This window comes from Pholis gunnellus (genome assembly GCF_910591455.1).
Source record: "Pholis gunnellus genome assembly, chromosome: 16".
Classification (NCBI taxonomy): Eukaryota; Metazoa; Chordata; class Actinopteri; order Perciformes; family Pholidae; genus Pholis; species Pholis gunnellus.
In genome coordinates this window covers 7,583,400-7,611,393 of record NC_136543.1, presented here as the reverse complement: position 1 = coordinate 7,611,393, position 27,994 = coordinate 7,583,400, and the positions used below count along the sequence as shown (strand labels likewise).

The window sequence follows — 27,994 nt, the reverse complement described above, 5'->3', positions numbered from 1 at the left end:
ACACTCAATCTCCCCCCCCCCCCCCCCCCCCCAAAAAAAAAAACAAACACACCCCCTCGGCTTCTTCTGTTACTAAATGAGTTACGACTGTATAACAGGAAAAAGATAATAGACTTTTTAAACTCGCTTTTTTTTTTGTGTTTTTCTCCAGACTGCATCATCTAATACTGTGAGAGTGTTAGTGTGTTTTCGTTATAGATACATTACAATATCCATGGTACCAAAAGTGCAGTTCACCACCCTCGTTCTGTCTTTCTCATGAGCAGCATGTGAGCACACCGCTCACCTTACATCTCTCCTATGCCATTCTCCCCCCATGTGTCCCCGGCGCTGATCTTCTCTCCTCTGTTGTACTTTGTCGTTGCAGCTAGGTCCCACTAGGGGGAACAAAACTCCAGCATTCAGGTCCCCACTGACTGAAACCATCACTCCCATCTATCCATCCCTATTCAGTACCACTTGGTTCATTTACGATGCTTGATAGGGGAATTCATCTGCCCACGTCTGTAATATTCAATGCAATTAAGTGCATGGGTTATTTCTCCTATGTTCATTAAAAAAAAAAAAAAAAAAAGGTTTTGCATCATACTACTTAAATAAGCAAGAAGTCTGGGTCAGCTCTCTCTTCTTGCTCCTTGAGAACTCTTGAAAAGCTGAAATTGCCATGGAGTCAGCGCTTCCAAACCCCCTCCACCCTCTCAGAGTTGAGATGACCAGTCTTGGAAGAGGTAACCTGGAAGAGGCCCCCAGGGACGCATTGTGGTGCTTAATGGTCGGACAACCAACAATGCAGCGTTTCCCTTCTCGCTGTCTCTCCATGTTCTGCCCCTTGCTCACAAACAGGAAAGGCAGTGTGCTTGACAGGCACGTAGCAAAGTTATTTTCTGCCCACGAAATCACCGAATCCAAGCGTCCGTCGCCGTAGCCGGCGGCCTGCGCCCTCCTCCAGGAGATAGGAGACATCTATGGCTGTTGGAAGAACAGGAGGGTGGGGGGGGATTAGAGCTGAGAAACAGCTGACACATAGAGTAATGTAATCAAATGTAAAGGTAGGCAAAGGTGTCTCTTCTGTTACTGATGTATCAAGCTTCAAAGTGCTCAAAAGCTGTTTGTGGCTATCTGAAACCACCTGACAGGTGTGTTACGAGTAATCCACAAATAAGAAATGAAAATGAATTTGTTTCTTGGTCAGCAAACGCTACCTTGGTGCTTCAGTGTTAGGGTTAGTCGCTCCTTTAATACTTCCTGACCGCCCTGCCTCGTCTGTCGCACTCCAGTCTCTGAACCCATCGGCTATCGGTCGGAGGACGGATACGCGTCTTAGGACACCTTATTTCTGAGGTTCTGGTGTTAGCCAGCAGATATCTGGGCCAAGACTTCCTAATCCATGCCCTGCTCTTTGTTTACAGTCCGATTAGCAACTTGAGATGCAAGACTAGAGTTGGAATTTGGAGGCGTGTAGGACTGGGCTGTTTCACAAGCAGCTGTTCACAGGCAAATATTAAACAAATAAAACGCTAAATCATCACCGGACGACAGCCGGGGAGTTCCAAGATTACATTTCGACTAATGCGTTCCTCTTCTTTTGCTCTCCAATCGGACTGTTAACCTGCATTCTATCAAAGACTGCTCGCCGGACTACAAACGGAAACTATCTATGCCTAAATGTTGTCCCACTGTCTACAGATTCAGCCACTGTTTCTCACAAAAAATAGTTACAACGATAGAGGGCACAGAGGAATAAGTTGTATCGGGCATCGGCTACACCAGCAACACTTGTCAGCAGGATTGATTCATTGTTGGTTTTCGGTCACCAGACTATTTCTCGATACACTTAAATTAGCAACTGAACGTTAGTGTTAAAAGTTGGTCTAGATTTAGAGACTTCTTTGTAATACTGTCAGCAGATTGAAGCAATGACAACAGACCGACACACTGCATGGGAGGAGGGGACTCGGAGAAAGCAACAGATCCGAAAACAGAGGCTGCCATCTGTTCGATGGATGCCAAAAAGAGTTTAACACAAATATGAATAAAAGCTAAATGTGAGCTGCAGATGTTGCGCTCTCTCCATCCCCCACTCCCTCTAAAGCAGTTCTTTGCCCCAACGTTGAGTTTAACCATTTAGAAACAGTGTAGAAGATGTTTCATCCAACATGTTTAAATGATGCAAGTGATCTGAAACTTAAGAACCCTAAATGATCTGATGACCTACCCCCCTGCTTTGTTCCCGCTCCCTCACCATTGTTGTTGGGAGTTCTGTGCAGCAGATCCAGCAGAATTTTGTTGAGCCGTTCCCTCTGGGCCTCCCTCCTGCCCAGCACCGGGTGGTGCAGCGGCGAGGAGGCGGACGACGACGGGAGTTCGAGCATCTCTCCCATCCTCTCTGCGGAACTGTCCTCCAGCTCCTTGCACTCCTCAGACTCCTGCCCGTCGTCGTCGTCCTCGTCGTCGTCGTCCTTGTCGTCTTCGCCCTCGTCTCCTTCAGCTTCCCGTTCCGCTCTTCTGGGCTTAGCTGAAAGAAGTTCAGGTTCGTCTGGATTCGTGTCCATGTCGTCCTCTTCTCCTCCTTCTCTCCCATCTTCAGCTTCGGGTGGGAAGTCGTCGCCCCGGTCGCAGGAAGAGCCGTCGTCCTCGCAGCCTGCGGCTCCTTTGGGTTGTTCGCTCTTCCAGGCAGAACGACCTCCGTTCCTCTTGTAGTTGTCGGGAACGTAGTGAGGCTGCAAAAATGTCACAATCAGTCCCGGGTCAAACAGTATTTTCAAGTATTTTTTTAAATCTAATTTAGCCGACTTTGGTTTCTGATAGTTAGGGTTTGCAAATGGACAATAAAATCAGTGCATCATAGTTTATAAATCACAGGAGAAGTTTAGGAGAGTCGTCTTCATTTAGTTTTCTGTGAGGTTTCCCTGACACAGCCCTGGACTAATTTAATGTGAAACTTATCCATCCGGTCCTCCATGAAAGCAAGAACAAACTAAACTAACAAAAACTCTCCTCAAGTCTACTAGCATTACAATTTACATGGGACATAATTAGTTGTCAACATAACAAAATCCACACAACATTCCACAGATACTTGAATGCGGCTCACTGCAAACAACGCGCTTTGATTTAGAAACAAAAAGCAGTTGTGGGTTCTCTCATTTGTTTTCTGAGGTGCCCGAAGTGAAATGTTCCCCGGGCTGTAATATTACCTCCGACTCTTAAAATATCTTTCAGTGTTTATAAATCAGTAACAGATCCCAGTGCAGCACCCCCCACCACTCTCACCGAGAAGTCTCTTTTGGGTGCTAGCCGCTTGGGGAAGTGGTTGAAGGCGTACGGCTTGGTGCACACTGGGAAGCGGTTCCGATGGATCTTATAGAACAGGTGAGCAGACTTGTCCAAGCGGTAATCACAGATGTACACATCCTGCTCTTTTACGCTCTTCGGCCGTCCTGCAGGAACGAACACATTTTGTATTAGCCAGGAATTAACGTCATTAGAAAATGTGAAAACAGTGGATAGTTGTTCCGCTATGTTTTTGTTCGAGCATGTCTGAGGTCAGTGGTGTAGTGGTTGTTGATGAGGTGGGTGTACTACTTGGTAGTTAGGTAGGTTACGGAGGAGCAAGTGGGTATGCTCTCCTATATATTACAATTATTAGAAAAAGAGGTGGGTATAACCCATATACCTGTGTGTACAATTTACTGAGCTTTAAAAAGAAACCTCAGAAAGAATGACTAATTCAATAGGTAAAAAGAAACACTCCATTCAGATGGCTCATGTGTGAGTTATCGTGTGTTTCCTCTCACCTTTGCAGTAAGTGTAGAGATCGAGGACACAGCAGGTTGCCACCACTGCCTCGAGGGGGATGATCTCGTAGAGCGGCATGCGGAATAACTCGTTCTGGTAAAACCGCCGTGATGGAGAATGATGCGTCTCGTGGGGACGGAAGTAGTGGTGGCCAAAGGCAAATCTCTCACCCCTTTAGAGTTTGAGTGGACACAGAAAACGCCAGCGAGTTAAACACCGTAATGCAACTTGATGAGCACAATAATGATCTATTCTCACCGGCAGGTATCTACAGTGCTTCATGCTAGTTGTTCAAAGTACTACATTTGATGAACTTACTTTTCATTCTTCCAGAGTTTCTCAATTCGGAAGATGTCGAGTTTGTCTCGGTTGACGTGAGACAGGAGACGGTAAGACTGTCTGACAGGCTGTCCCTCAGGTGAGCGCCTGCTGTCTCTCATCAGATACACACAATCACCTGCACACAAGACACAGACACTTGACAGGTTTCTGGTCTGCAATGGTGAAATATTACAAGAAGTTGGCTCCTCGATACAGAAGTCAACTGACAGGTTGAGTGTAACGACTCAGTGCAGTAACAATTGTTTTACGGAGCTGGAAAGCATTTCGGCACTTTAAAACGTTTATAGGTAAAAAGCTCTCATAGGAAACATAAAATTCACTTCAACCCCGTGCTACAATACAAGGCCTGTTGTTTAGAATTACATGTAATTGCCTTGACTAAAATTGTAATAAACATAGCTTAAAGAGAAACTTAAAGGCTCTCTGCAGAGTTTCTGACCTCTAGTAACACCATGGAGTAGATCTTTCCATGAGTGGGTCCCCGTTTTGTTTGGCATATGCACACTGTGTGTTGCTTCACGTGGGTGATGCAATACACAGTCCTGCCAATGGTTTCACACTATTTCACTTGTCTACAAGTGGCTTTAATGTGCCAAAGAAATACAGCAATGGACCAGAAAAGGAAGATCACAGCAAGCTAGTAAACATGGATGTAAACATTGGAGGACTGAAGGACTGGGTTCTATACCTTGATGTAGCAGCAGATCATCTCGGAGGAGGCAGATGTAGTAGACGGAGCCGGCCTGGGCGTAGCTGGGCTGGGGTATCATGGGAACTTCCTGTAACAACAACAACACATATGAGTGAGATCAGATGGAGAAGGGTGGTGATAAGACAGAGACTGAGGTTCAGCATTGATGGCTGTTTTCAAGGAGATAGACGTACCCGCTCTACAGGCCGAGGGTCACACTGCTCACACAGGTAGTGCTCCACCTCGGTCTCCAGCCGCATGCAGTCAAAATGCTGCCACACCTAGAGAGACCAATCAATTGTTGAATCACGTGAATGCAAAAAAAAAAAAAGGACAGTTGAATCAATTACTCCCGAGCTGGTATCGACAGTGACTAACTCTGGCAAGAATAACGGTTATGTTCTGAACCTGCATTACTAACAAAGACAAACACATTTGTAACAATCTCCTTGATTCGCATCTGTGGTAGTCTCAATCAATATCTTTAACCCTCATTGTTGAATAAAAATAACAGATAATATACACAGGAGGACGGAATGCATGATGGGAAATCCGACGTTCTTTCTAAGCTACTATAAATGTAGATTTGTCACCCAATCTTTTACAGTTATGCATGTTAGACACCTCGCTTCTTACCATGCACTTTTCACACTGGATCATAAGGCCTTCATCCTTGTACATTCCACAGATGCAGCGGATGACGTCGTCGTCCTTGTCGTGCGGCCCTGGGCCTCCTCCTCCGTGGTGGCCATGGTCGCGCTCCAGCGAGTCCGAGCTGTCGGCCTCGCTGGCTGTCTCGCCCACAATCTCATCTATCTGGACAGCAGCTTCATGACGTGCGCTGTAGTAGGCTTTACGCAGGCGACAAACGTCCCTGCCGACCGATGACTTCCTGCCGTAATATTTCTGGTGAAAAAAAAAAAAAAAAGAGTTAAAATTTGTTGTTGTTGCCAAAAACAATGAATTTACAGGAAATCATCTTTGTTAAGTTGTGTGTTCTGACGTACGACACAAAGACAACAGACCTCAAAACTGCATAAAGAGACGTCATGTATATAAAAAGCAGAAGCATGCACAGAAAGATGCATTCAAAACCGTCTCTGCAGCTGCCACAATTTCACAGCTCTCAGTTTAACAATAAACCACTTTCCCCTCATGCTATTTTTAGTCTGGCAGGGCCTTGGAACCAAAGGGTGAATCTAATTCAGACGTCCACTTCAGACTTCTATGACTTGAACAGTAAACACCTCTGAGAGGTTTCAAGTGGCACTTGTTTAAGCTATACAGATGTAAATCAAAAAGGGCCTGGAACATATAAGCAGAGGATCAGCAGTCATGAAGTTGTATCCCATTTGGGAGGTGTTTGTGTGCGAGGCAGGAAAAAAGAAATGAACTGAGTGAGTGGGAGGGAAAATGTATTAGAGCTGCACAGTAACAGCTTGAATGATCCTTTTGATGAGGCTTTTTGATATTGATTGGGCTCTTAAGATTCTGGGATTAAACTCGAGAGACTCGAGTGTTCTTGTGATAAGTGTTATTAAATGATGAAGACTGGATGCTTCAGCAGCCTTAGCTTTCATGCAATCATCACACTGATCTTTCTAATGATTGTTGACATAAATCTGACAGGCAGAGAAGATCTATGACATCGATTAAGCATTTAGTTTGATAGATAATTTACAAATGATGACTGTCTAGGCAGTGGGTTTGTCCTTTAGAGCCTTTTCTCTCTTTCCAAAGAGATCAAGATCATCTTGGACTCTAAACCTGGATCTAAACCTGAGCTTTGGCCAGAGGAACCAGGGACTCAATTTAGTTCCTGTAAGATAGTTCCAACTGTAAAGTAAGCCCCTGCTCCGGGGGAAGTACTTTCTTTCTCACACAAACAGCTTCCATTCACACGATGAATGATCTGTTGGTACCTGTATCACTTTAAGGGTACTGGTATTGGTACTGGTTTTTGAAGCGATACTTAGCCCTGCTAACTTCTACAGTCTCCTTTCAAATATTCAGTTCTTCTAACAGCAACATTTGCAGCTCAACCGACAGAGAAATGATGTATGTAAACAGACACAAACAGCAATGTTAACAACCGGTGGGACACCTTGCCTACCTCAGCATTTCGGAACACTTTGAGCATGTCGGTGTCAAACGCCTCTACAGTCTTGTAGTGGCCCGTGAGGATTTGCTTCTCGATGGTGCTCAGGTCCAGAGGGTCAGACACCTTCTCATAGTACTGGCTGTTCCTGGTGGTACACAACAAACAGCAGGATTGGTCTCTGCGTGTCTGGTTTGAAAACATTTAAAACCTTTTGTCTGAGCATCAACACTATTTAAAAAAAACATGTAGTGCTTATAAATCATTGAGTCTCTAGAGATGTTAAGTATGGCTCAGTGGTGGCCAACCATGACAGTATTTGTAGCATGTAGCCAAAGGAGCTGTTATTGTTTTGACTCAAAGTGACACAATACTGGAAAGAATCAAAGCACAGGCTGTCACGGCTGAAATGTGTGGCTTGAGATAAAAGCTGTGTGGGTGCTGTACACTGATGGACCAGATAAAACAACAACACTGCTGTCTGGAAAACAAGTAAAACATTATGAATGAACCAGACGAAATGCAAGGTCTGCACTTTTACACACGCTTACCTCTTCCTGGATGGGAGGTTCACCAGCGGAGCAGCAAGTGTCTGGCCGGCTGAATCTGAGGGAAGACAGAAGAATAACACTCCTGTCATCGTGTTTTAATCACAGAGCCTTATCATTCAGCGGGCATTAGGTATTAGAGGCGCTGACAGATGTGTTTGGAGGACTGATGAGACCTCAGATAAAGCCAGAGGTCACACTAATGAGAATATTTAATAGAATAGTACAATAGAAAGGTCTCTACTGGTGCTTACATACTGGCACATACTGAATATATATAGACACTACAGACACTAACCCTTGTAGCTGGTGATCATGTCACAAATCTCCTTAAAGATGTGTGCGAGGCGAGCTGTGCGTGTGACTTCCGTGTTTTCCTCAGCGGCGGCGAGTCTCCGCGTGCGAACCGACCGCGACGTCTGCAGCGCCGAGAACTGCGTCAGGAACACGTCTAGAAACAAGGCACGAGCATTATGGATGACGTTTTTACACAATCTCACCTCATTTCAGACCACGTACTGTATGTTTACACCTCTAAAGGCTGTACACTCACCTGACTTGATGTTGCCATCGTCACGAATCACTCCTCCCCAGCGCGTGTACAACGACAGGCTGCTGGCGTCCCTCTCTCGCTCACCCTCTCTCTTCAGCAGCTCCTGTTTCTCCCTCATCTTCTCCCAGTTCCTCAGGAGAAACACGCTGTGCTTCAGCACAAAGTTCCTGAGGATTGAGGCAGAGGGGACAAAAGTGTGAAGGTGGCATGTGTCTGCGAGTGACAACATCAACTCTCACCACACTTTCAAAATCTTAATACCACTCCACCATTCTGTTAAGGAAGTACGGAGATTGAGAGCAAAAATCGCATACGTTTGATTTAATTGATTCAGAAATGTAACCAAACGTTGTTTTGTACTAAAATATTTGAGAAGTAATAGTTCAACAAGTTATATTTTGCATTTAAATTGAAGAAATGTGTCAGCTATCTACCATCAATGTGCATTTTTTTAAACCCTTTGTCAAAAAGTTTGACACTTAGTTGACCTGAAACGTTAGCAACGGAATAGAATTCCCCTTGTGTCAAAGTTGGAAACAGTTTAGTTCTGTTTCAGTTATGAATTGACTCTCTCTGTGTGTGTGTGTGTGTGTGTGTGTGTGTGTGTGTGTGTGTGTGTGTGTGTGTGTGTGTGTGTGTGTGTGTGTTCACCTCTCTCTGTTGGACATGGGCTTCATGAGATGAGGGTAAAACTTGTTGCTGTCACTCGACTCCTCCTCCTGCAGAAAGAGACCGTTGTATTACCATGATGCAGAGAGCATGTTGGAAACATACCATGGTACACTCTACATTTTAGGTCACACCATTCAGCCTCAATTCAAAAGACTACCCTGAGTTACTTTTTTAGACACCTTGTGGCCCATAAGAGCACCTCTGAGACTCATACACATTCGTGACCTACATAGGCACTGCACCTGATATTTAATAAGACACTACCAAACTCTTTAGTCAGGCGATAGCTATAGTAATATAACAATATACAAGAGTTTACAAGCAAACCCTTATGGTGGAATCTAGTCAGGTAGGTAAGAAAAAAACATTAAGGACACATTTTTCTTTCTTAAGAAATGAAAAGGGTTGTTTGCTATTCTCTGGTATTATCGATCTTAAGGGTGAACAGATAAGAATGCATTTAAGTACATTGATCACTCACTCGTTTCTTGAGCTGGTGTTTGGACTTCCTCTTCTCCTTGAGTCGACCCAGCCGCCGAGGCCCTCCGGTCTTCCCAGGCAGGCCGTTAATACGCTGGCTCTTCCCTCCGATGATGCCCCGGCAGCTCTCTGAGCCACACTTACACGCTTGCTGTGAAGTAAAAGAAAAGAAAAAGCATTCATTTGTACAAAAAGGTGAGAAAAGGGCCGAGCCAAAATTAAAGAAGCAGCGATGATAACTCCAAACATGAAATATAGAAAGTGTTATTCCGGGAGGAGCTGGTCGCTGGTGATTCACCTGTTCTTCGGTGTTGAAGGAATGGAAGTTGTAGTCATACGTGAGCTCCGTGCCGCTGATGACGTCCTTGAGAGCAAAGAGACCTATTCTGTAAACCCCATTCACGGACCTGAGAGAGAGAGAAGTCACAGGGAGGCTGAGTGAGTGGAAGCAGCATATATGTGATGCATTTTATCGTTAATTATAAAGCATGGGATTCAAATTAACAACTGTAAATATAACAAATTGAAGTTAAAAGATAAAAGTTACAAATGATAAATTCACCTCCGAACAAATGTAAAGAGAGATCATATTTTCAGGTCAAGCTTTTAACCCTTTGGTGAAGTTTAAAGTCAAGGTTTCTATATTGACTTAAAACAATGCTAAACTAGCCCCGTTAGAATGACAATTAAATTAAGGCATCTTAAATCCATGAAAAAAAGAGAAGAGGACTGGCCCCGGTTTTTATACGCTCGATTTGGCAACCGCTCAACACGTCCGTCCTCCCCATTATCCCCTTCTCCAAACCAAAGCTGTGCTCCAGCTTTTCACCATTCTTCTAAGAATAAAGCACACTATTCTGTTTGCCAGCCACTTGATAATTTATTCCTTCTATAGGGGTAAAAAGCTGGTTCAGCGCATTGTCTTCAGGCACTACAGCTGTATCTAAGGCCCGGCTCCATGTAATCTCTCTTCTGTGACAAGATGGATGACTCGTCAGGCTTTGTGCTGAAAATCCTCCATCCTTGTGGAGTCTTTTATTTCAGCCCGGCCACTCTAAATTATACACACAAGCAGTCACACACACACACACACACACATACACACACACACATATATAGACCGACCAGTGTCCTAGATTATGAGCTTGTCTGTGCTGGAGGGCAGAGGGTACGGTTAGATAGTGGACTCTCTGGAGCTCGTTAGAGGTCCACAATCAAACCCTCTAAACTGTGCTGACACATGTTGCAGATTTACCGCACGCATGCAAACAACTTCTTAAAAGAAAAACCCGAGTAGGTCTCACATATAGAAGTCACGCACTCAAGAGGCCTGCTCAGCCAGCTCGACAATAGCAGTGGGTTTAGCCATGCTGTGAGAGCAATCCCTCAGGAAACCAGTGAATTGTTTTGGCCCTTAAGCCATTTAGGTCCGTGAACACTGGCAGAGACGGACTGAGTTGATCTCATCAGATTACCGCCACACGGCCGCATGAATAAGGCTGGGGTTACAAGGCAGAGCTTTCTCGTTCACAATGAAGTGCACCTGCTACACGTGTCCCTTTTAGGGCTTGCGTAAGATACCCAAACAAGGGCAGTCAAATAATGGCAAGCGTACACTGTGGCTACTTATCATGTTAAAGTGGTTTAACTGTAATAAATCCACGAACCTTCAAAAAGAATTTCTGCCACATTGAGGAAATCTAACAGCACAACAAACACACACATCTTCATGCATTAAAGTGCCCAAACAGTATTTAATAGTGATAAGATTACTAAGAACGCGTGGTTACTTATAATGAAACCCTTATTATCTGATAACATGAGTGAGAAATCATAAATGAGGAGGACCTTTAGTGGCTTGACTGGCCTCGTCTCCGTTTGGAAAGATCATATCTGATCATCAAAATGATTCTTTCTCTACATGTGAATGTCTTTCTCTCCTTTCTGTTACGTTCACTATACTCAGTTTGCCTCTCACTGAGAGAGAAAGAAACCCAGCTCATCCAAACCATCAGGCACACAAACAGAAAGCAATTAACTGAAACTATTAAGGTAATAGGCTGGCATTTTCCAGTTTGTTAACCGTAAGTGACGAAAGCATTTAGAAAAGAAAACACTGAATTATCAAGCTGGAACATTTTCCAATCAGCGTCTCCCGCTCTCCAGCCTCTCTTAATACACTGCGTGACTGTTGATGTACCGGACAGTCATTAAAGGCTCCCTGTGGAGTTTTAGATCTCTAGCAGAGCCACAGAGCTGCGTTTCCACGCGTGGGTCTGTGTTCTATTTGTTCCGTGCATGCACACAAGGACACACATGCATGTGGGTGTCACACTATCCCGCGGATACATAGGTGCTGGTAACACGCCAAGATATACTGAACTGTGCCAACGAGGATAGAAAAGAAGACGACGGCAAGCTAACAAACATGGACTTAAAATACTTAAAGAGGACATGAAACGTGGGTGTTTTGCGTGACTTCCCAGATATATTAGAAAAGCCACCTTGCATAAAATCTGATTTTAAAAGGAGAAACAGGTAACAGTGATTGTTTTGGGAACTAATGCCGAGTCAGTAGCTATAGCTACCAGAGGCTAACGGCACGTTAAATGTTTACCAACGCCATAACTGGTGCCTGAAAAGCCAAATCTGTGCTTTGATGAGAACCCAACATCACAACAAGAACATCAGCAGGGAAACTGGTTTGAAGTTGCCATGACACCCACCATTTCTGCATTTCACAGTTGGGTTCACAGCTGTGGTTTATGAAGCGTGCCTCATTGCCCATTCTGTAGCTGTCGATCACCATGCCGCTATCCAGGTTCAGACAGTACTGGCCACTGTGGGAGAAGTACTGCTCCATCATACGGCTCCTGGAGTACGGTAGGAGAGATTAAAAGGAGAGCTTTTCATTCGTTTCCACGTCGAGATTAATTACGCCCTGAACGGAGGAAGCATAACAGGCAGAACTGCAGACGCAGAATATTCTAAATCTATCCACATACCACAAGAATTTCATGAGTGATCTGACGGTCTCACCTAAACTCCTGTTCGCTAACCACCTCGCCCAGGTACTCGATGATAAACTGTCCAGAGCGAAGTGTCTCCTTGGTGCGGATGCCCCAGCCCTTGCCCTCAGCACGGAAGCGCTCCAGACACTGGACCCAGTCGTGTCTCTGGATGTGCTGGTTGTCACAATGTTCACCAGTTGGACAGGTGCTGGGAGAGCACTCTGCAAAGCTCATCCTGCAATGGACAAAATGAGAGTGAATGACTCTTTACTAAACAAACATCTTTACAACAACGGTCGTAAACAAACAAGACTAACCCGGGGACTGATTTTTGTAATATAATCAGATGGAAACCTTTCAAAAGTGGCCATTGCATGCTGAGGTTTTGTCTTTACCTGTTCAGACATTCATCCAGGCAGCCCTTTTCAGTGGAGTCCTCACGCGGTTTACAGCTGCACGTAGTTGTTTCATAACCAGAGAGAGGCTTCACATCCACATAGACATCTGTGACACAACCGGGGGATTACAGTTTTACATTTACAGTTATTGACACCCTCGTGAAGTGTGACCGGCAGTCGGAACATCAATCATGTTTAATTCCTGCTTTGCAAACAATGCATATAATTGATAACAAGGACTTCAATAATCAACACAACCAATGTAGTACAACACAGAACTGCATGTACAAGAATTGATCCGGCTCCAAATTACACTCTGGCTGAGTCACTTGAACAAAGCCGGATACTCACTTGATCTGATCTTTTTATAAAGGGGGACATCCGGCCTCTTGTAAAGCTGAAACACACAAACAGAATGGTAAATGTAAAAAGGGGTTTTAAAGGCAGAAACAAGTACTTATGTGGGCCTCCACTGGGGCTGTACATCTTGAAACTACCTGTCAATAATAATTCACTGTGAGTATGGGAAAACCCTAAAAACCACTTAGTGCTCAACACGATTGCTCACCTGATCATGTTTCCACAGCCATAAGATGTCGTAAGGCAACTGGAAGTCAATGCGCTTCTGTCTCAGGTACTTCCCTGAACAAACAGAGCAGGGGAAATTTAGGAAGGCGAAAATGAAACCGAAACGTACGAGAAGAGGGGAAGCAATGTTTGACCATATACATAAATCACATTCATATTCACACACCATATGTAAATGAGAAGCTTGACCTCTTGATGAAACATATCGTGTTTCTCATCTATCATAGCTGGATACAAAGACCTGTGGTTTCCTTATCCCAGAAGCGGTTTACTGAGTTATCTGGGGAGTTTTGATGAGTAACCCCTGAGGCCCTTTAAATGTAGAACTACTGAAGTAGAAAGAGCAGTTGTGGCTTCTATTCAGCAAAACTGACTCATCAAACTTCACGAGTCAGGCCAATGTAATACCTCCGCATATAGAAACCTGACTGATGCTGTCAATTCTTTAACAGCACCAGAAACATAAATATTTGGATTGGATTAGTTTTAAACGACTGGTCAGTTAATGTGGTTGTAATCACATAAGGTTCTGTGTTTCAAAAATAGGGGGAGCATTGAAAAAAAAAGTTAAACAATTTGAGACTCACCAACATGTATGGGAGATGGAAACAATCCAAACTCATGTTCCCCAGGTATGTATTCGAGCTTCTCTTTCTTTAGCTGCAGAAGCTGACTCCGGGGGCTACAAGGTGCGGTAAAGAAATGGTGAAATGTCATGGCAGTTTACAAGCACTTCAGAAAACCTGATCTAAAATAAAACGTCAATATCAGGAGATGTAGTTTAAGATTTCTTTGTAACTCACTCTTCGGTCTTGTACACATCAGAGTAAAGTCCCGCCTTCTGAAACTTCTTCTTTGGAGGTCTGGCTGCTCTCTTCTCCCGTTGGGTAGTTATGGGCATGGGCGGAGCTTGTTCCTGGGGGACGGTGGCTGGGCGGTCCGGGGAGCAGTGGCCATCTGGCTTGCTTTCCATCGAGCTAAAAATATAACCGTGACTTGGTTTTAGTGAGGACTGGATTGAATAATGTTCCTTTATATACCAGCATTGAATCCTAACATGAATATTCTGTCAGTGACCCACAGCTGAGGCTGTATAGAGGAAGTATAAAGGTTAATGTGCAACAGTGTAATTAAAATTTGCTTACCCACGAAAGTGCTGGAGCTCGTCCTGGGTAAGCCAGCTTCTTCCTGTCCCAGCTTTGGACCTTGCTACTAGGTTGCCCAGGTTCTCCTCTCTGTCTGGCAATCGCTCCTCAGTTTCTTCTACCTCCCCGTCCTCTTCTTCTTCCTCTTCTTCTTCTTCCTCCTCATCTCCGTCCCAGCGCTTCTTCTTCTGACTTTTTCGACGCAGGCCCTGGACTACCGCCTCAATAGCATCTGTAATAGTGTCCCCCTCCCAACCTCGGCCCCCCGCTGGCCGTTCTGTCGCCCTGTCCCTGTGCCGGGTCGGATTCAACTCAACCACTGGTGGCGGGGACGGTGGCGGGGAGGGCAACGGGTGCTTCCGGGGACGTCCGGGGCCCCTCTTCTTCACCACGTTGTTTCCGGTGCGCGCCTGTCTCTGGAGCTTCTTGGCACGCAGGATTTTGTTGACGTGGTGCAGGCTGTGTTTGGACGGCTGTGCCCGATGGGAGTGGTGGGGCAGGGAAGCATCTAGGCAACAGTCCTGTGAGGGGGAGAGGCAGGAGGAGGAAGCAGAGCTGTGGGAGTGAAACAGGGAGGGTTGGTGATGGTGCTGCTGCCGGTGGTGCATGGATCCTTCGGGCCCTTCAGGGGGCGAGAGGGCAACGCCTCTCGTTTGGATACCTGATGATGACCCTAGTCAAAGAAGAAGAGAAAATGAATAAGCACTGTGTGATACTGTCGTACGGCTGTCCCTAAGCTGAATGACAAAGTAGTCTATCACGGATGTTTATTAATTACAAATTTGACAACAATTTGGAGCTGAGGTAAGATTGTTTGAAAGAGTTTCACACCTCCAAATACAAGTAATTGACTAACACACCATCAAAGACCATGTTAGTCCTACCAGGCTGGTATTTGTAACACAAATTTAATAGTGAAAGCGGTCACAAGTACATAGAGTAGTTTTCTTAATCTATTCACCATTTCCTAGCTGCTCTCAACTTTCTCTCTCCTCTTGCCGCTTTACATCTCTTTCCATTCTCACATCGCTCTTCAAATCTCTCCTGTTTCCTCATTTACATGATTCTTAAACTCGTATCTCACCCTTCCTCACCTCTTCCTACTTCCCGTCCTTTGACATTACAACATTTTCACACATCTTCCTCTTTCCTCTTCTTGTCTTTTTCTTCATTAACATTGTTCTCCTCACCCTCTCTCTCCTTCCTCCTCTTGCTTGACCTTAAAAAAAAAACTCTTCCTCCCGGTAAATTTCGACATCTTTTAATTCATCTCACACTCATCCTTGACTTCTAAAGAACTTTGACCACTTATTCCTCCACAACTGCAAAATAAAGATCAAAATATCAATCGGCTGCCAATTGTTTTTGCAATGGTTTCCGGGACAGTGGTGAAAAAAAGCTAGTCTGGAGACTTGTTGTCAATTATAGTTTTTAGGTACAAAATCACAAAAATCAGAATCAGCAGGTAAGACTTTTAAAACTTTTCGTTGCTTGTTAAAAAAAGTTTTATTTTTGCAATAATTAATGCAAATTTTTAATGGAATAAGATTCAGAACGGAAACGCCACAAATTCAAAAGAATACTGAATATTACAAACACGTCTAAGGTGGAAAAGCTGCAAAAAAGCAACTGTAACAGACTAAAGTATTCCAAATAATATACATTTCGATTTATACTATACTAGTTTTACTACTGGTACACATCAGTGTGTGTCAGACATGAGTCCAGGATCAGTGAAAGAGGCTTGTTCCATGTCCAGCGACCCTCAAAGATGAGACACGGTGGGCTCAGGGATCCTACTCGTGACCCAAGTCACCGGGTAACACCGGGTCAAAGTTGGATGACCGATTAACTAGCTTATCAGAGAGTTTAACAGTATTAAACACTGCATGACCCCCTGCCCCATTCTTCTGTGTTGTGTGAACAGCTTGGCATGTGGTCATGATGGGTTATAGTGCCTGGTGTGAAACAGGTTGTCATCCAGAATGAATATGGCTCAGTTAACACTGGCTGACCGAAACAAACATTTAGCTTTTTCTCCTTTTGATTTGGGCATTCACTTAGAATCTGAACATTTGGATGTTTACCTATTCACACCTGCTCTTTTATGCTCCGTCTTATCCTTTACGCCTTCACTCGCAAACCTATGCATCTATCTACGTCCATCATTCCCCACTTGTCTTGTGTGCCAGCCCGTTCCCCACCCTTGGCCTCCTCCACCTTAACAGTCTGCGACCGCTGGGTGACCCCCGAGTCCTGAGCTGTAATCCAGGATTACCCTGCTGTGGTTTGAACGGCAACCATTATGCCTCAACTGGGACCTTACAGCTTCACATCTCACTAGTCGACACGCACATAAACACTAACACCCACCCTACTGGTGCTCGCACATAAACCCACGTAAGCACATCGGCCTTTGTCAGAGGACATTCAGAGTCACACTGATGAAGGCCATTGCTGCGGCGCTGTGTCTTACATCAGCAACATTAGCTCAGCCCAGGTGCTGGGTGTACTGAAGGATAGGACGAGGCCTCGCATTGTGGGCTTTTGAGGGAAATGTCTACTAAATATAGCATGTTAACAAAACACTCCACCCCTTTTGCTCTGGCAGGAATGCTATATCAACCGTGGTCAACTGCGACTATCCACACTCACAGAGGAGCCAGTTTAAGTCATTACTTTTTTGCCAAGTCCGTAACCGCTAGTAAGAGCTACCAAATCTCAGACAGCGTAAGCACAGGCGATGTCACTGTCTTTCGAGGGGGCTTTTTTCACTAAAATATAAGTGGCCTATTCCACTTAGTGTTTTCTTTGTACAGAAGGGAGAAAGCTGAGAGGCATAAAAAGACAGAACAGATCATTTTCTGGTGTTGTTTGATCTAACCATGACTGAGGTATGGATGGTTCCAGTTGTAATCACTAAGCAACTTCTCAGCACTGTGAGCGATTTTCACAGGAAATACACGGGCTTCACTGAGCAGAGATCAAGCGAGCTTTGAGAGCACACTTGCTGTGCCATATGGCAATGTCTGAAACGGTTATTGCCCAAATACATAGTTCTGGAACCAGTGCTGGATCTAATGGATTGCACGCTGTGCCCGTTTCACTATAGCTGTGCCAAGCCATGAGGCTCATCAGACATCAGCCAATCATATTCAGCCACAGGATTCCTGATACAACTGCAGACACGGAACTATTTTTGGAAAATGAATTTGGTGCACAATTGACTCCAATAACCTTTAACAATGTCAAATTTAATTTGGGTCAAAAGATTTTCTGTGCTGAATAGCTCGTCAAACTCAAAGGCGTACAGGGCTATAGGAACGATATGGGATTTAATGCAACTACTGAATGCAAATAGGTCCCTGCTGCTATTGTTACTGGTTACTATACAGTCTTTTCATTATTCAAAATAAACTATGCATATGCTTTTGTCCCCTATATCAGTTTCAGTGGAGCCTCTGCTGTAGGCAGCCCATTCATACAGATTCCTTTCAAATTAAAACTCAATAAAATTAGAGACTTACCCAACTCTCTCCTTTCCGCTGATGTTGAGCGGTCCTTCCTCATCGGCCGGTCAATGCGGGAGAAGGTGGAGCTCTCTGTGACTACCTCGGTCTTTCTGTTCCTGCCCCCTTTCAGCGTAGTGCGGGTGAGAGCAGAGGCAAACAGGTTTGTAAGGTTTGGAGAATCATGGGCTCCGGGCTCCGCATCCTCCGCGGGACTGAGAGGCTCCTCGTCGTCGCTGTCTGAGCAGCCTGCTGGGTCTTCGGCCTGCCCGTCGGAGAAGGGACCCTGTCCAGGTGCCACGTGACTCCGTGAAAGCTTAGAGTAGCTTGCCTTTGAGCTGCCCATCCTGAACCAAGACTCTACTGGGTGGTGGCCTTTTGAGCCGCTACCCAGTGCAAGCCTCGAGGGGCCTAGACAGGACATGGAGCTCTCTTTGCGCTTGTACCTTTCTGCAGATGAAGATGAGGAAGAAGATGGGGAGTTGGCAGAAGTGGAAGCAGTTTGCTTGCTGGCACTGGTGCTGGCGGTTTCTCGTCCGAAGCGGCATCGTTGTAAAGACTCTGCCATTCCTAAACTGCCAACTCGCTCCCCTTTCCCTGATGTTCCACTCTCAGAAACCCCTGTACTTGCCCGGCTCGCTGATCCTCCTCTTGCCGCCTCCTCTCTGTCCTCCTCAGCACAGCGCTCTCTGTGTTTGTGTCTGTGTTTGTGTTTGTGGTGCCAGTTGAAGGAAAGCTCAGAGGACATGGGTGGATACAGGACAGGGGACCTTCCTCCTCCATGGTAGTCCTGCCTGAGAAGCTTATGTTTTTTCTTGTGAAATTTAGAGGGGTTCAGCAGGAGATGTGAAGGGTGGTGATGATGCATGTAAGATGTGGGGGGAGGAGGGGGGAAAGACGGCGAGTGGTGAGAGTGGTGGGATGGGGCTGTGTGGGGTGACTGGTGGTGTGGGTGGGGATACAGAGCGCTAGCTGGGGGATAGCCTCTGTAATAGCCCAAACCCAGGGGCCCAGAGGAGTAGGGGACGCTGTAGGAGGGGTGGTAGAAGCCTCCACTGGAGAGGTGGAATCCAAGCCCAGGTACAAAGGGAACCTCGGACATGGACTCCCTCAGTTTGGGAGGCCGCCCCCGTTTCTTCTTCATGTCTGGTTTACGAACATAGTGCAATGGGTCACAGGAGTATGCAGGATGGGAGTAGAAGCTGCCGAAGTTTACCCTGAAGATTGTAGGCAGGAGATCCCTGTGAACATAATGATGTGGAGGAGGGCCACTTGTGCTTCCTATGCCACCACCGGCCCTGCCTCCCACTCCTGGCACTCTGCTTGTTCCTGCCGCCATGCCTATTCCACTGCCGAGCCGGTGCCCAGTGGTCCGGTGTGCTATCCGTATTTCACTCAGTCTCACAACAATCTCTTCCAGCTCAGCAAGAAAGTCTGGGTCTTGCCGCCGGGAGCGCAGCTGCAAGTACTTCTTCTTGCGTTTCCTTTTCTGTCTCTTTAGCTTGTCGTAGCCGGGGCATCCATGGGTGCGGCGTTTGCACTTGTGCTTATGTTTGTCCTTATGTCCTATTAAGGAGGAAGCGGGAGCTGCTGGGTGAGGTCTCCTGGGATCTGGTGATGACCTTGTCCCTTGGGGTGATGGAGAGGGTGAGGGATGTTCCATAAGCACAGCGGAGTGACGCCGCCTGCCTCTGGAATTAAGGCCCACCCCTGGACCCATAGCTGAACCAATGACCCCCGGCATTAATAATCCACTGCCCATTCCAGTCGGCATCCCAATTCCACCCAAGCTACCCCCAGCTTTCTCACCACGGTCAGAGGTGCTGTTATTGTCCGTTCCTATACCACTGTCACTGGGCACGGTCTCCTCACTGTGCGACTCACTGACTGGTGACGGAGTGGCTTCTTTGAGCTCACTGAGGGGAGCAGGGGAGGTGGGATGGAGCGGCCGAGAAGGCGAAAGCTTATGATAATGGTAGTGCTGCCTATAATGGTGGTGGTGCTGGTATCCCCGGCAAGATGACTTTTTCTGAGAAGCTGCCGTGGCCATAGATGATGAGCCGGGGTTGCGAGGATTAGGGGCGGAAAAGGTTGGGGGAGGGAAAGAGAACGTGTTGTGGCTATGATGGGGGTTAGAATAGTGAGAGTGACCTGCAAAGTGCACTGAGCCTGGCTCCACAAAGCTGGCATCGCTGATGGGACTGTGGCCTCCGCTAGACTGCGAGAGGGAGGGGGAGGGAAAGACCTCAGAGGAGGAGAGCTGGTGCTGTTGATGGGACTGTGATTGATGGTGATGGAGAGGGGAAGTGGTGTTTGGAGATAGGAACGGTTCTGGTGGGGGTGTTGTAGCTGTTGCATTATTCGCTGATTTTGGTTTGCGGCCTCGTCTCTTACCCATGTATATTGTGCCCTTTTTACTGACATTAATTTGTGGCCCTAGTTTCCCCCCAAAAGAAGCAGCCAGGGACGACAATGATTGGGTTGCAGCTTCCACAGAGCCGACCACCCCACTGGTGGTGCATTTAGGGGTGTCTTCTGGTCTTGGGCCTAACAAGATTTGACTGAGAATACGCTTCCGTTTCATACTTTTCATCTTATTGATCTTGCCTATAATAGTTTTCATGATTAGCTGCCCATTTCCTTTGCTGCGGAACCGTTTGTCTCCCATGTCCCCTGCCTCTGGAGCCAACGTGGGAGGCTGACCCTCTTGGGGTAAGGTAGGAGGAAGCCGCTTGGGGCGTCCACGTTTTCTAGGCATAGGTTTAGGGGGGTTCAGGTCCACCTCAGGGTGAAGAACAGGGGGATCCTGCTCTTCTTTAGACTTCAGTAAGGAGGAAAAGACCTTGGAGGGAGCCAGCTTGTTAGGAAGGCACCCACGGGCCGGAGCGTCAAGCCGTGGCATTATAGACTTTGGCCTTCCCCTTTTCTTAGGCTGGGGTGGGAAGAGCTGAGACACTGAACCTTGTGGCACAGGATTTGGTTTGACCTTATTTGGGTTTGGAGGCCTGCCCACAGGTCTCTTAACTGGTGGCGACAGGGTTTCCAAGCTTGACGATAAAGGCAAGGTGGTTTTGCTCTGCTCGAAGGGACTGTCCAGGCCTGGTCTTTGACCCTGCATCTTGTTCATAGGACGGCCCCAGCGGGGTTTCCTTCCCCTGCGTTTTTTAAGGGGTTTGCTGTCCTGCTCTGCTGGAGAGTCTATGGATGAATCAGGAGAATCATCTCTCAGGGGCGTTAGTGGACTTTCGTCATCATCTGGCTCCGGTGAAGGAGATGCCCTTTGTCTGAAAGGCTCAGCGGGACTGCTGGTCCGACCGGATCGGCTACTATCCCGATTGGGACTGCGCTTATTTGGACTAGAGCTCTTCACCCTCTCAACTCGCAGTGACTGATTACTAGCCCCCTTGTCTTTCCCTTCTGGTTTTCCTGGAGGAGGGCACTTGGTAAAGTCTCTAGGGCTGTCACTGCCCTGATCCCTCTTATTTGCATTGCTTTCTTCTGCCAAGGCAGGACTCTCTCGTGCATGGTGTGCTTGTGAGAGAGCAGGGGAGCCCAGGTGTGTCACTGCACTCACTGTCCTCTGCTCAGCTGAGTTGGTGGAAGAGGATGAAATGGGACAAAATGGCAAAGATGTGTTGTGTGGTAGGCAGTGACCTGGGCGTGACTGGGGCTTAGAAATGCTACTGTTGTCGTTGCTGCAGTCGTTCGACATGGCTGACAGGCAGTTATTGCAGTTGCCAATGCTGTTATCGCTGCTGCTACTAGCTTTCTCATCCCCGTCTGTGTCCTCCTGGCTCTGTGGTGTCAGGGCACTTGAATTTTCCATCACACTGTCTTTGTTCCTCGAACCATAGGGCCGACCAGGCGGTCGTGATACAGGAGGTGGTGGAGAAAGGTGTACCACTCTTGAATATGTGTTCCTATTGGCCATAGCCCTGTCTCGTTGCTTGGCTGTGGGGGCCATAAAGCCTGAGTTTGGGAGAGGAGGAGCGGCGTCACTCTTTGTATGTTTGGCGGGCTTAGGAGTCTTTGATGGTGGGCAAGTTGCTATGAGTTGAGCCAATTTCTCAGTGATTTTGGGTGCTACCCAATTTTGAACACTCTTGTCCTTGTCTCTCTGACTTTCAGTGCTGAAGGGGTATTGAGGAGCAGGTTTAACAGCTTCAAAGCTGGCTTCCTTTGATGCAGGTAGTGGTGGAGAAGGTGAAGATGTCCGGGGGTTGGGTTGTGGAGTTGGTGTTTTCTTCCCAGATGGATGCGTTTTGCTGTCTGGTGGAGGGCGGTGAAGGTTGAGGGGTCTCTCAGATGTGGTGGTGGCTGCTTTCGTGTCTGGCTTTGTATCAGACTTGCAATCCATCTTTGGTGAACCCTGGAAAATAAAGAACGAGATGGCAAGTTAAAAATGATGGCAAGTTAATCATTATTTATTACATTTAAGAAATACACTGACAAATGTCCATATTAAATGTATGAATGTATGCAAAAAGTTCTTTCCTCAAAATGCTTGAACACGTTTTTAACTAAAGTCATACGCTGATATCTTATGACAAATTTGAGAGAAATGTGGCAAAATCTAAAGCAGCTATGGTGCTATTGAACCCAACACATCTGACCAGAGACAGCCCCAGCTAGAAATACAAACCACCAATCAGAAATACGTTGCTGTTCCCCCTTTACAAAATGCAATTCATTGATAAGATTTTCTGTGCTTCCCAGGCATGCCCAGGGGTGAAGTTAGACTCGGCTCAATAACACTTATCAGGGTCAGATTGGGGACAGAAGGGGAGAGCTAGAGAGGGGGGTGGAGAGGACATGGCCGTGCAGAGACAGAGGATAGACGACACAGACGAAGGGGGATTGGAGGGGGCGGTGCATGATGAATAGGGACACGCCAACAGAGAAAACAAAGAGAACTAAAGAACAATTTATGCTCCGCTCTTTATCTGTGCAATGACATGGTCATTACAGCGGTGACCTTTTTGTGGAACGCTGCCTCACTGACGACTGACTGATAACATTTTAAGGAAGTAAGGTAAACGTACACAAGTATGTACATGAAACAAATACAATACAGTGAACATGCTGGCTGTCAATACTGAATATTAACTTTTGGCAGAGAGTGAATCCATTGCTGAAACAAAATAGATAAAGTGGCTGTTCTTACCCTTTTTGCCGGAGTGCTCCCGTTCACTTGGGCGGGTGAAAGGGTGGTAGTGCTGGTGAGAGGAGGCGCAGGAGGGGGTGGCGTAGGAGCTTTAGCAGAGGGGGTTGATGAAGACGATGAGGCCGGCCTGTTGACACTGGATTTCTCCTTCTTATCTTTTTCCCTGCCTTGTGAAGGACTCTGGCTCTGAATGCCTGCCCCATCACCTGTAGCCCCGGCACGGTTTCCACGAGCACCACCTCCTCCGCGTCCCGTATGCCTCACAGTGGCCCTGAAGGCTGGTCGGCACACGTAATTCTCCAAGATCTTAGGGGGCTTCTTCATGCGTTTCGCTTGAAGGCCGATCTTAAGTTTGACATTGCCCTCGGAGAGGCTGCTCTCTTTGATGGAGAAATGGGACTGGTCACCGCCGGCACCTCCTGGCCCACTTGCTCCTGCCCCTCCTGCACCAGCGGAGACAGTGGCAGCGCCTTCCTTCTCTCTGTCTCTCTTCTTCTCCTCCTCTTCTTCATCTTCTTTCTTTCCACCCCCTACCTCCTTCTCTCGTTCCCCTGAGGGGACTCCTGAGAGAGGAGGGGGTGGAGTTGCAGTCCCCACCTGATTTTTCGGATCCATAAGAACTTTACGGGGTGTGCAGGTTTACTAGGGATGTGGATACCAGGTAGAGTTTTTGTTGGGGGATGGGGTAAGGGTTAAGGGGGGAAAGGGGGAGGGGGATAACGGTGAGGGTTGAAGCTCTCCTTGTTTTGTGGTGGCTTCTATCCCTTCCTCGGCAGTCCAGCCCTCTTTCTCCTTCCTTCAACTGTTAGAGTAAAGACAGGTATAGCAGGGAGAGAGAAGGAAAAAGGAATGACGGAGGATTAGTCACCGCAACACAGAACATCAACCAAACAGTGACAGTTTTAAACATCACCCTACAACTGAGAAGTATAAAATGTCTTATAATGAATGAATGATGACGGAGAGAAACAATTTGTATCATCTTTTTGGTTATAGGCTGTCCTTCAACCTGTCTGGGTGACTTTTTAATGGTGTGTTCGTCCTCAGTCTACAACAATTTGTGACCTATTTGCACATCCACGGCTCTTCTACCTGAGGAATGTAAACTTAGGTTTAAAGGACTGAGAACTAAAATGCCCATGAGGTCCAGAGTCAGTTAATCCCTAAGTGCTGCCACATCCTTCCAAGGTGTATCAAGATAAGATGCCAAATGAGCAATCCCTTAAGTTCCCTCATTAGTTGCAGTGAAAACTGGTGCCTGTAGTGGTGGCAAAGTGCTCATACCCTACGTCAGCACAGCAGCAGCATAGAGCAGCATGGTTTTCAGCTGTGCACCTTAGAGGACAGCCCAATTCAATGAAGTTGTCTACCGCTCCCCATGGTCACTGAGTGATTTAATGCGGATTCACCCCCAAGCAGGTGCTTTCTCTGGATGAAGTCATTTGCAGGCAATTCAGAACTGTGACCTCAGCACATTGGGCCCTCAGGGACTAGGCAAGAGGATCCGGCCGCCTTTCCCAGCCTTCGCCAGCAGCAACGGAGAGTGAGTGATAGAGCGTCAACGTGCCGGCGGTTTCTCTGCGCCCTACATTAGTGGAAAGCACTAAAGGAGCCACTTAATGGAGCCTGAGGAAAGTCATACAAGTCGACACATCACTGAAGTGTCGCGGCAAGAGAAAAAATAGAAATCTGGACTATGTTTGTTTAGGATTACGACTGTGGAAAACAGTAGTAGTGATTTTTGTTGTTGTTGAACCACACAGTTCATACAGCCCAATTTTTGGAGTCTGGCCAATAGTTCCCCCACGCCCTGCTTTTCTGTGTTTACTTCAATTACTCACTCTATTTCACCTCAAAACGGCAGACTCCTCCTCGCTACACATACCACACTCAAATCACACCTCCCTCTCGTCTGTAATACTCCATCAATCTCTGTGTTCTTTCGCCGTCTTCCTGGAGCTTTTCCGTCCTCTTCCTACTCTAGTTCGCAAACTTAGAAAGCAGTAACAAGAGCACAAAAACTAAAGTCACAGTGTTCCTACTTTAATCAAAAACACATTTCAGCCCGCCCACCGCCCTAAACTCTATTCCCTGTGTCCGTCTCTCACAGAGTGACAAATGTTCTCCTCATTCTTTCACACTAAGCGCTCACATTGATACTAGCTGCTTCCGCCCTGACAGCAGCTTTGCCAGAAATAAGCCGCTGTAGTACCGAACTCTTTGAAAAGGCTACAAGTCTTGAGAGAAGCCGCCCGGGGAGTCAAAACATCCCCCTCACCTCCAACAAGCTACGCCAGGTCATTTACTGGCACTTGTTCTCCTGTAAATGATCCGACACTGGGCCGAATCGCTTTCTAATTCGTGATTGATAAGTCGAAACACTAAAGCATATCACTTTCATGTTTAGCATCAAGGTGCTTTTGTATTTACAAAGGCGTTAACACTACTCTGCAGTCATTTCGTTGTTTCACAGTCATACTGAGAAGGACAGCGCTACTGGTTTTAAAAGACAGATATCAGTCATGCCTGGAGTTAAAGACGACGGACGTATAAAACACAAATGTCAGAAATTAAAACAGTGGAATCGATAATCAATATCAGGAGAACAAACCTAAGAAATGGCAGAGCAGGCAGAGACGTAGTAAACAACTTCCCGCGCCCCCTCCCATTTCTTTCCTCCCCTTTCTCCCTCCCTCCTCACTTTTTGCACACGTTGTTCATAACTGCCGATTTCCCCTTTGGCCATAGCAATAGTATCCAACCAACCCACCCCCAACCTCATCCACATGAGGGCTGGCGTCCGCCCTCAGAGCTCCGTGTCACTTCAGGGGCTTTTGCTCCATCGGTATCAGATACAGAGCCGTGTTTCGGGAGGGGGGGGGGGGGGGGGGGGGAAGCACCTAAATTCCTTTACTACTACCATTAATGTATATCGTCTAACGGAAGATGCAACAACCCACCGTGGCCTTAAACGAAAGAGGCGGCTGTAATGTTTAAACCTACAATAAATAGGTCCGGAATGAATGACAGGTGTCAGTCAGAGCAGCACCATGAAAACATGCTAAGTCTGTAGCAGCCCGGGGAAGTTCCTCTAGTGTTTTTAACTGCTTTAAAATGAATACACGGCACAACATGCGTGTATTACGTTTCAGTTACTTACACTTTCCCTCATATTGTGCAAAAACGTGGCTGGCTGTCGGAGGACTGAACAAACCCAAAGAAACGTTATATCTGCTCTCGGTTTCCTGTGCAGTCAACACTGCCCCTCAAGGACCCATCAGCCCTTATTTACTCGCATTCACTCAGTAAATTCATCCGGTTAACCACACTCATAATTAGCGACTCAATCGAAAGGAAATCCGGCCTTAAGAGACACGCTGCTGTGGCTTCTGAAGCCGTTGCAGGTGACACACTGCAGTGCACGCAGTCATGAAGTAATTTAGCTTCTGACACGTAAACATCAGATTGACACCGGCTGAAGGGACCGATAACAGGAGCAGTGAGCAATCTGATTGCTAACAACGGCAGCAACAAATCAGCAAATACATCAAATCGTTTATTCACTCACCTCTGTAATTGTCCAGAAACGGTGTTCACATTATTTGGCTCTGTGTCCTCCCTTCGTGTGTATCAACGTGGTGGCCACATATTGTAATCTTTCAAGTCCTGAATTGCCAAAAAACCAAAACATGCAAAATGTCAAGATTTGGGCTACTTCAATGTTGTCTTTAGTGATATCCTGACAGCCTGAAATTAGAATGGTGTCTCAAATATCTAAGCTACAATTGCGTAACAAATAGTGGCGCTATTTTCAGATCAGCCAAATAGGTTATAACAAAGTAGTAGTCCTGCACGCAGACACAGAAATCACTGCACAGCTGCTGACCGCGTACAAACACGGATTGTTAACCTTTCCACCTCCAAAACACAAAGTTGCGATGGTGTAAGCTGAGTGTCACCATGTAAAGCATCCCCCGAGAAAAATGTATCTCCAAAATGTTTAAGGTAATAACGATTAATAGGCATGGCGTGGCCACTAGTAATCTAACCCGTGCATTGTGAAAGGTTTATGTTTATTTTGTCACAAGCTAGTAGCTACCATCCAATAATAGACAGCCTGTGCTACGCTGTGTATCAATGGCACTGGCAGCAGCTAACTAGCCATCCATCAGCAGCCTGATTTAAGCAAATGTCGCGCGGCACAGCTTTGACTTACACTGTGTGCAGTTCTGCAAATGAGTAGCGAACACTTTCAGCTCTCAAACCACGTCTGTAAACCGTGTGAATGTGACACAACAACGGACAAGTGATGCACATAATCTTACATCTCCGTCACATTCTCGTAGGCACTCGTGTTACTACATCTCAGCTAAGACGGCTAACGATGCACTAGCATGTCAGCTAAAGCAGAAAAACCCTTCCGACGTGGGCTCAGAGACAAACGCACAGTTAGGTCGACAGAAACACACGCGTACAAAATGTGGCGAATTAAATTCCGGTGGTTATAAAATAACAGTCGCAGCGCCGTGTAGGTTATTAAAAAAACACTAACTGTCAACAAAATGGCGGCTGCGTTGAATCAACAGAGACCCGAAATGGATATCCTTCTATTTCTTCTTCCTTGGTGTTAAAATCCCTTTTCCTTACAGCAACTGGTATCCGTAATATCTCCCGAGATGCTCCAAAATCCACTCCCGACACGCCGTTAGCTAGGCCGGGATGTGTCAGCACGGGCCTCTCTCGTTAATTGGGCCTCCATGTCTACTCAGCCCGTATCGCTACTGTGTCAGTACAACACGGGCATTCTCAGTCCCAGAGAGGAGGGAGGGAGGGAGGGAGAGGAGAGGAGGAGGACGGACCGAGGAGGGCGGAGGGGAGAGCAGAGGAAAGGAGAGGAGAGCAAATGTCGGTCGGTTCCTGCGGGCCCCGGTCATTGACAAAAAAACAATGTTTGTATTTCTGTATTTGTCGGTGACTTTGGCAGCTGTGTTCTCGGC

At 46.5% G+C, this 27,994-nt stretch overlaps 1 protein-coding gene across 2 annotated transcripts; it reads right to left on the bottom strand.

Annotated features, from left to right (window-relative positions):
• Positions 1 to 58: 58 nt before the first annotated feature.
• On the bottom strand, positions 59 to 27,773 carry ash1l (ash1 (absent, small, or homeotic)-like). 2 transcript variants are annotated; one of them, XM_079176037.1, is made up of 27 exons: positions 27,645 to 27,773; positions 26,566 to 26,663; positions 22,998 to 23,799; positions 17,852 to 22,202; positions 14,325 to 14,997; positions 13,983 to 14,156; positions 13,767 to 13,861; positions 13,160 to 13,233; positions 12,943 to 12,988; positions 12,589 to 12,697; positions 12,222 to 12,428; positions 11,909 to 12,055; positions 9,481 to 9,589; positions 9,184 to 9,333; positions 8,682 to 8,749; positions 8,031 to 8,197; positions 7,776 to 7,928; positions 7,481 to 7,535; positions 6,945 to 7,077; positions 5,468 to 5,737; positions 5,026 to 5,112; positions 4,829 to 4,919; positions 4,117 to 4,255; positions 3,798 to 3,970; positions 3,274 to 3,440; positions 2,216 to 2,720; positions 59 to 969 (listed from the first exon to the last, which is right to left on the bottom strand). In XM_079176037.1, exons 3-27 carry the CDS (start codon positions 23,610 to 23,612, stop codon positions 878 to 880), a joined length of 8,850 nt encoding a protein of 2,949 aa, XP_079032163.1. In that variant the 5' UTR covers positions 23,613 to 23,799; positions 26,566 to 26,663; positions 27,645 to 27,773; the 3' UTR covers positions 59 to 877. The 2 variants fall into 2 exon arrangements, with proteins under 2 accessions (XP_079032163.1, XP_079032164.1); XM_079176038.1 differs by having other exon boundaries at positions 2,243 to 2,720.
• Between the last annotated feature and the right edge of the window lie 221 nt (positions 27,774 to 27,994).

Excerpts from the sequence above, each read along its gene's own strand:
- ash1l (XM_079176037.1), bottom strand. The coding sequence starts at position 23,612 with ATGGATCCGAAAAATCAGGTGGGGACTGCAACTCCACCCCCTCCTCTC. Across the intron at positions 22,203-22,997 it reads GGAGCACTCCGGCAAAAAGG|GGTTCACCAAAGATGGATTG; the intron begins GTAAGAACAGCC and ends TTTATTTTCCAG. Across the intron at positions 13,234-13,766 it reads TCCATCTCCCATACATGTTG|GGAAGTACCTGAGACAGAAG; the intron begins GTGAGTCTCAAA and ends CTGTTTGTTCAG.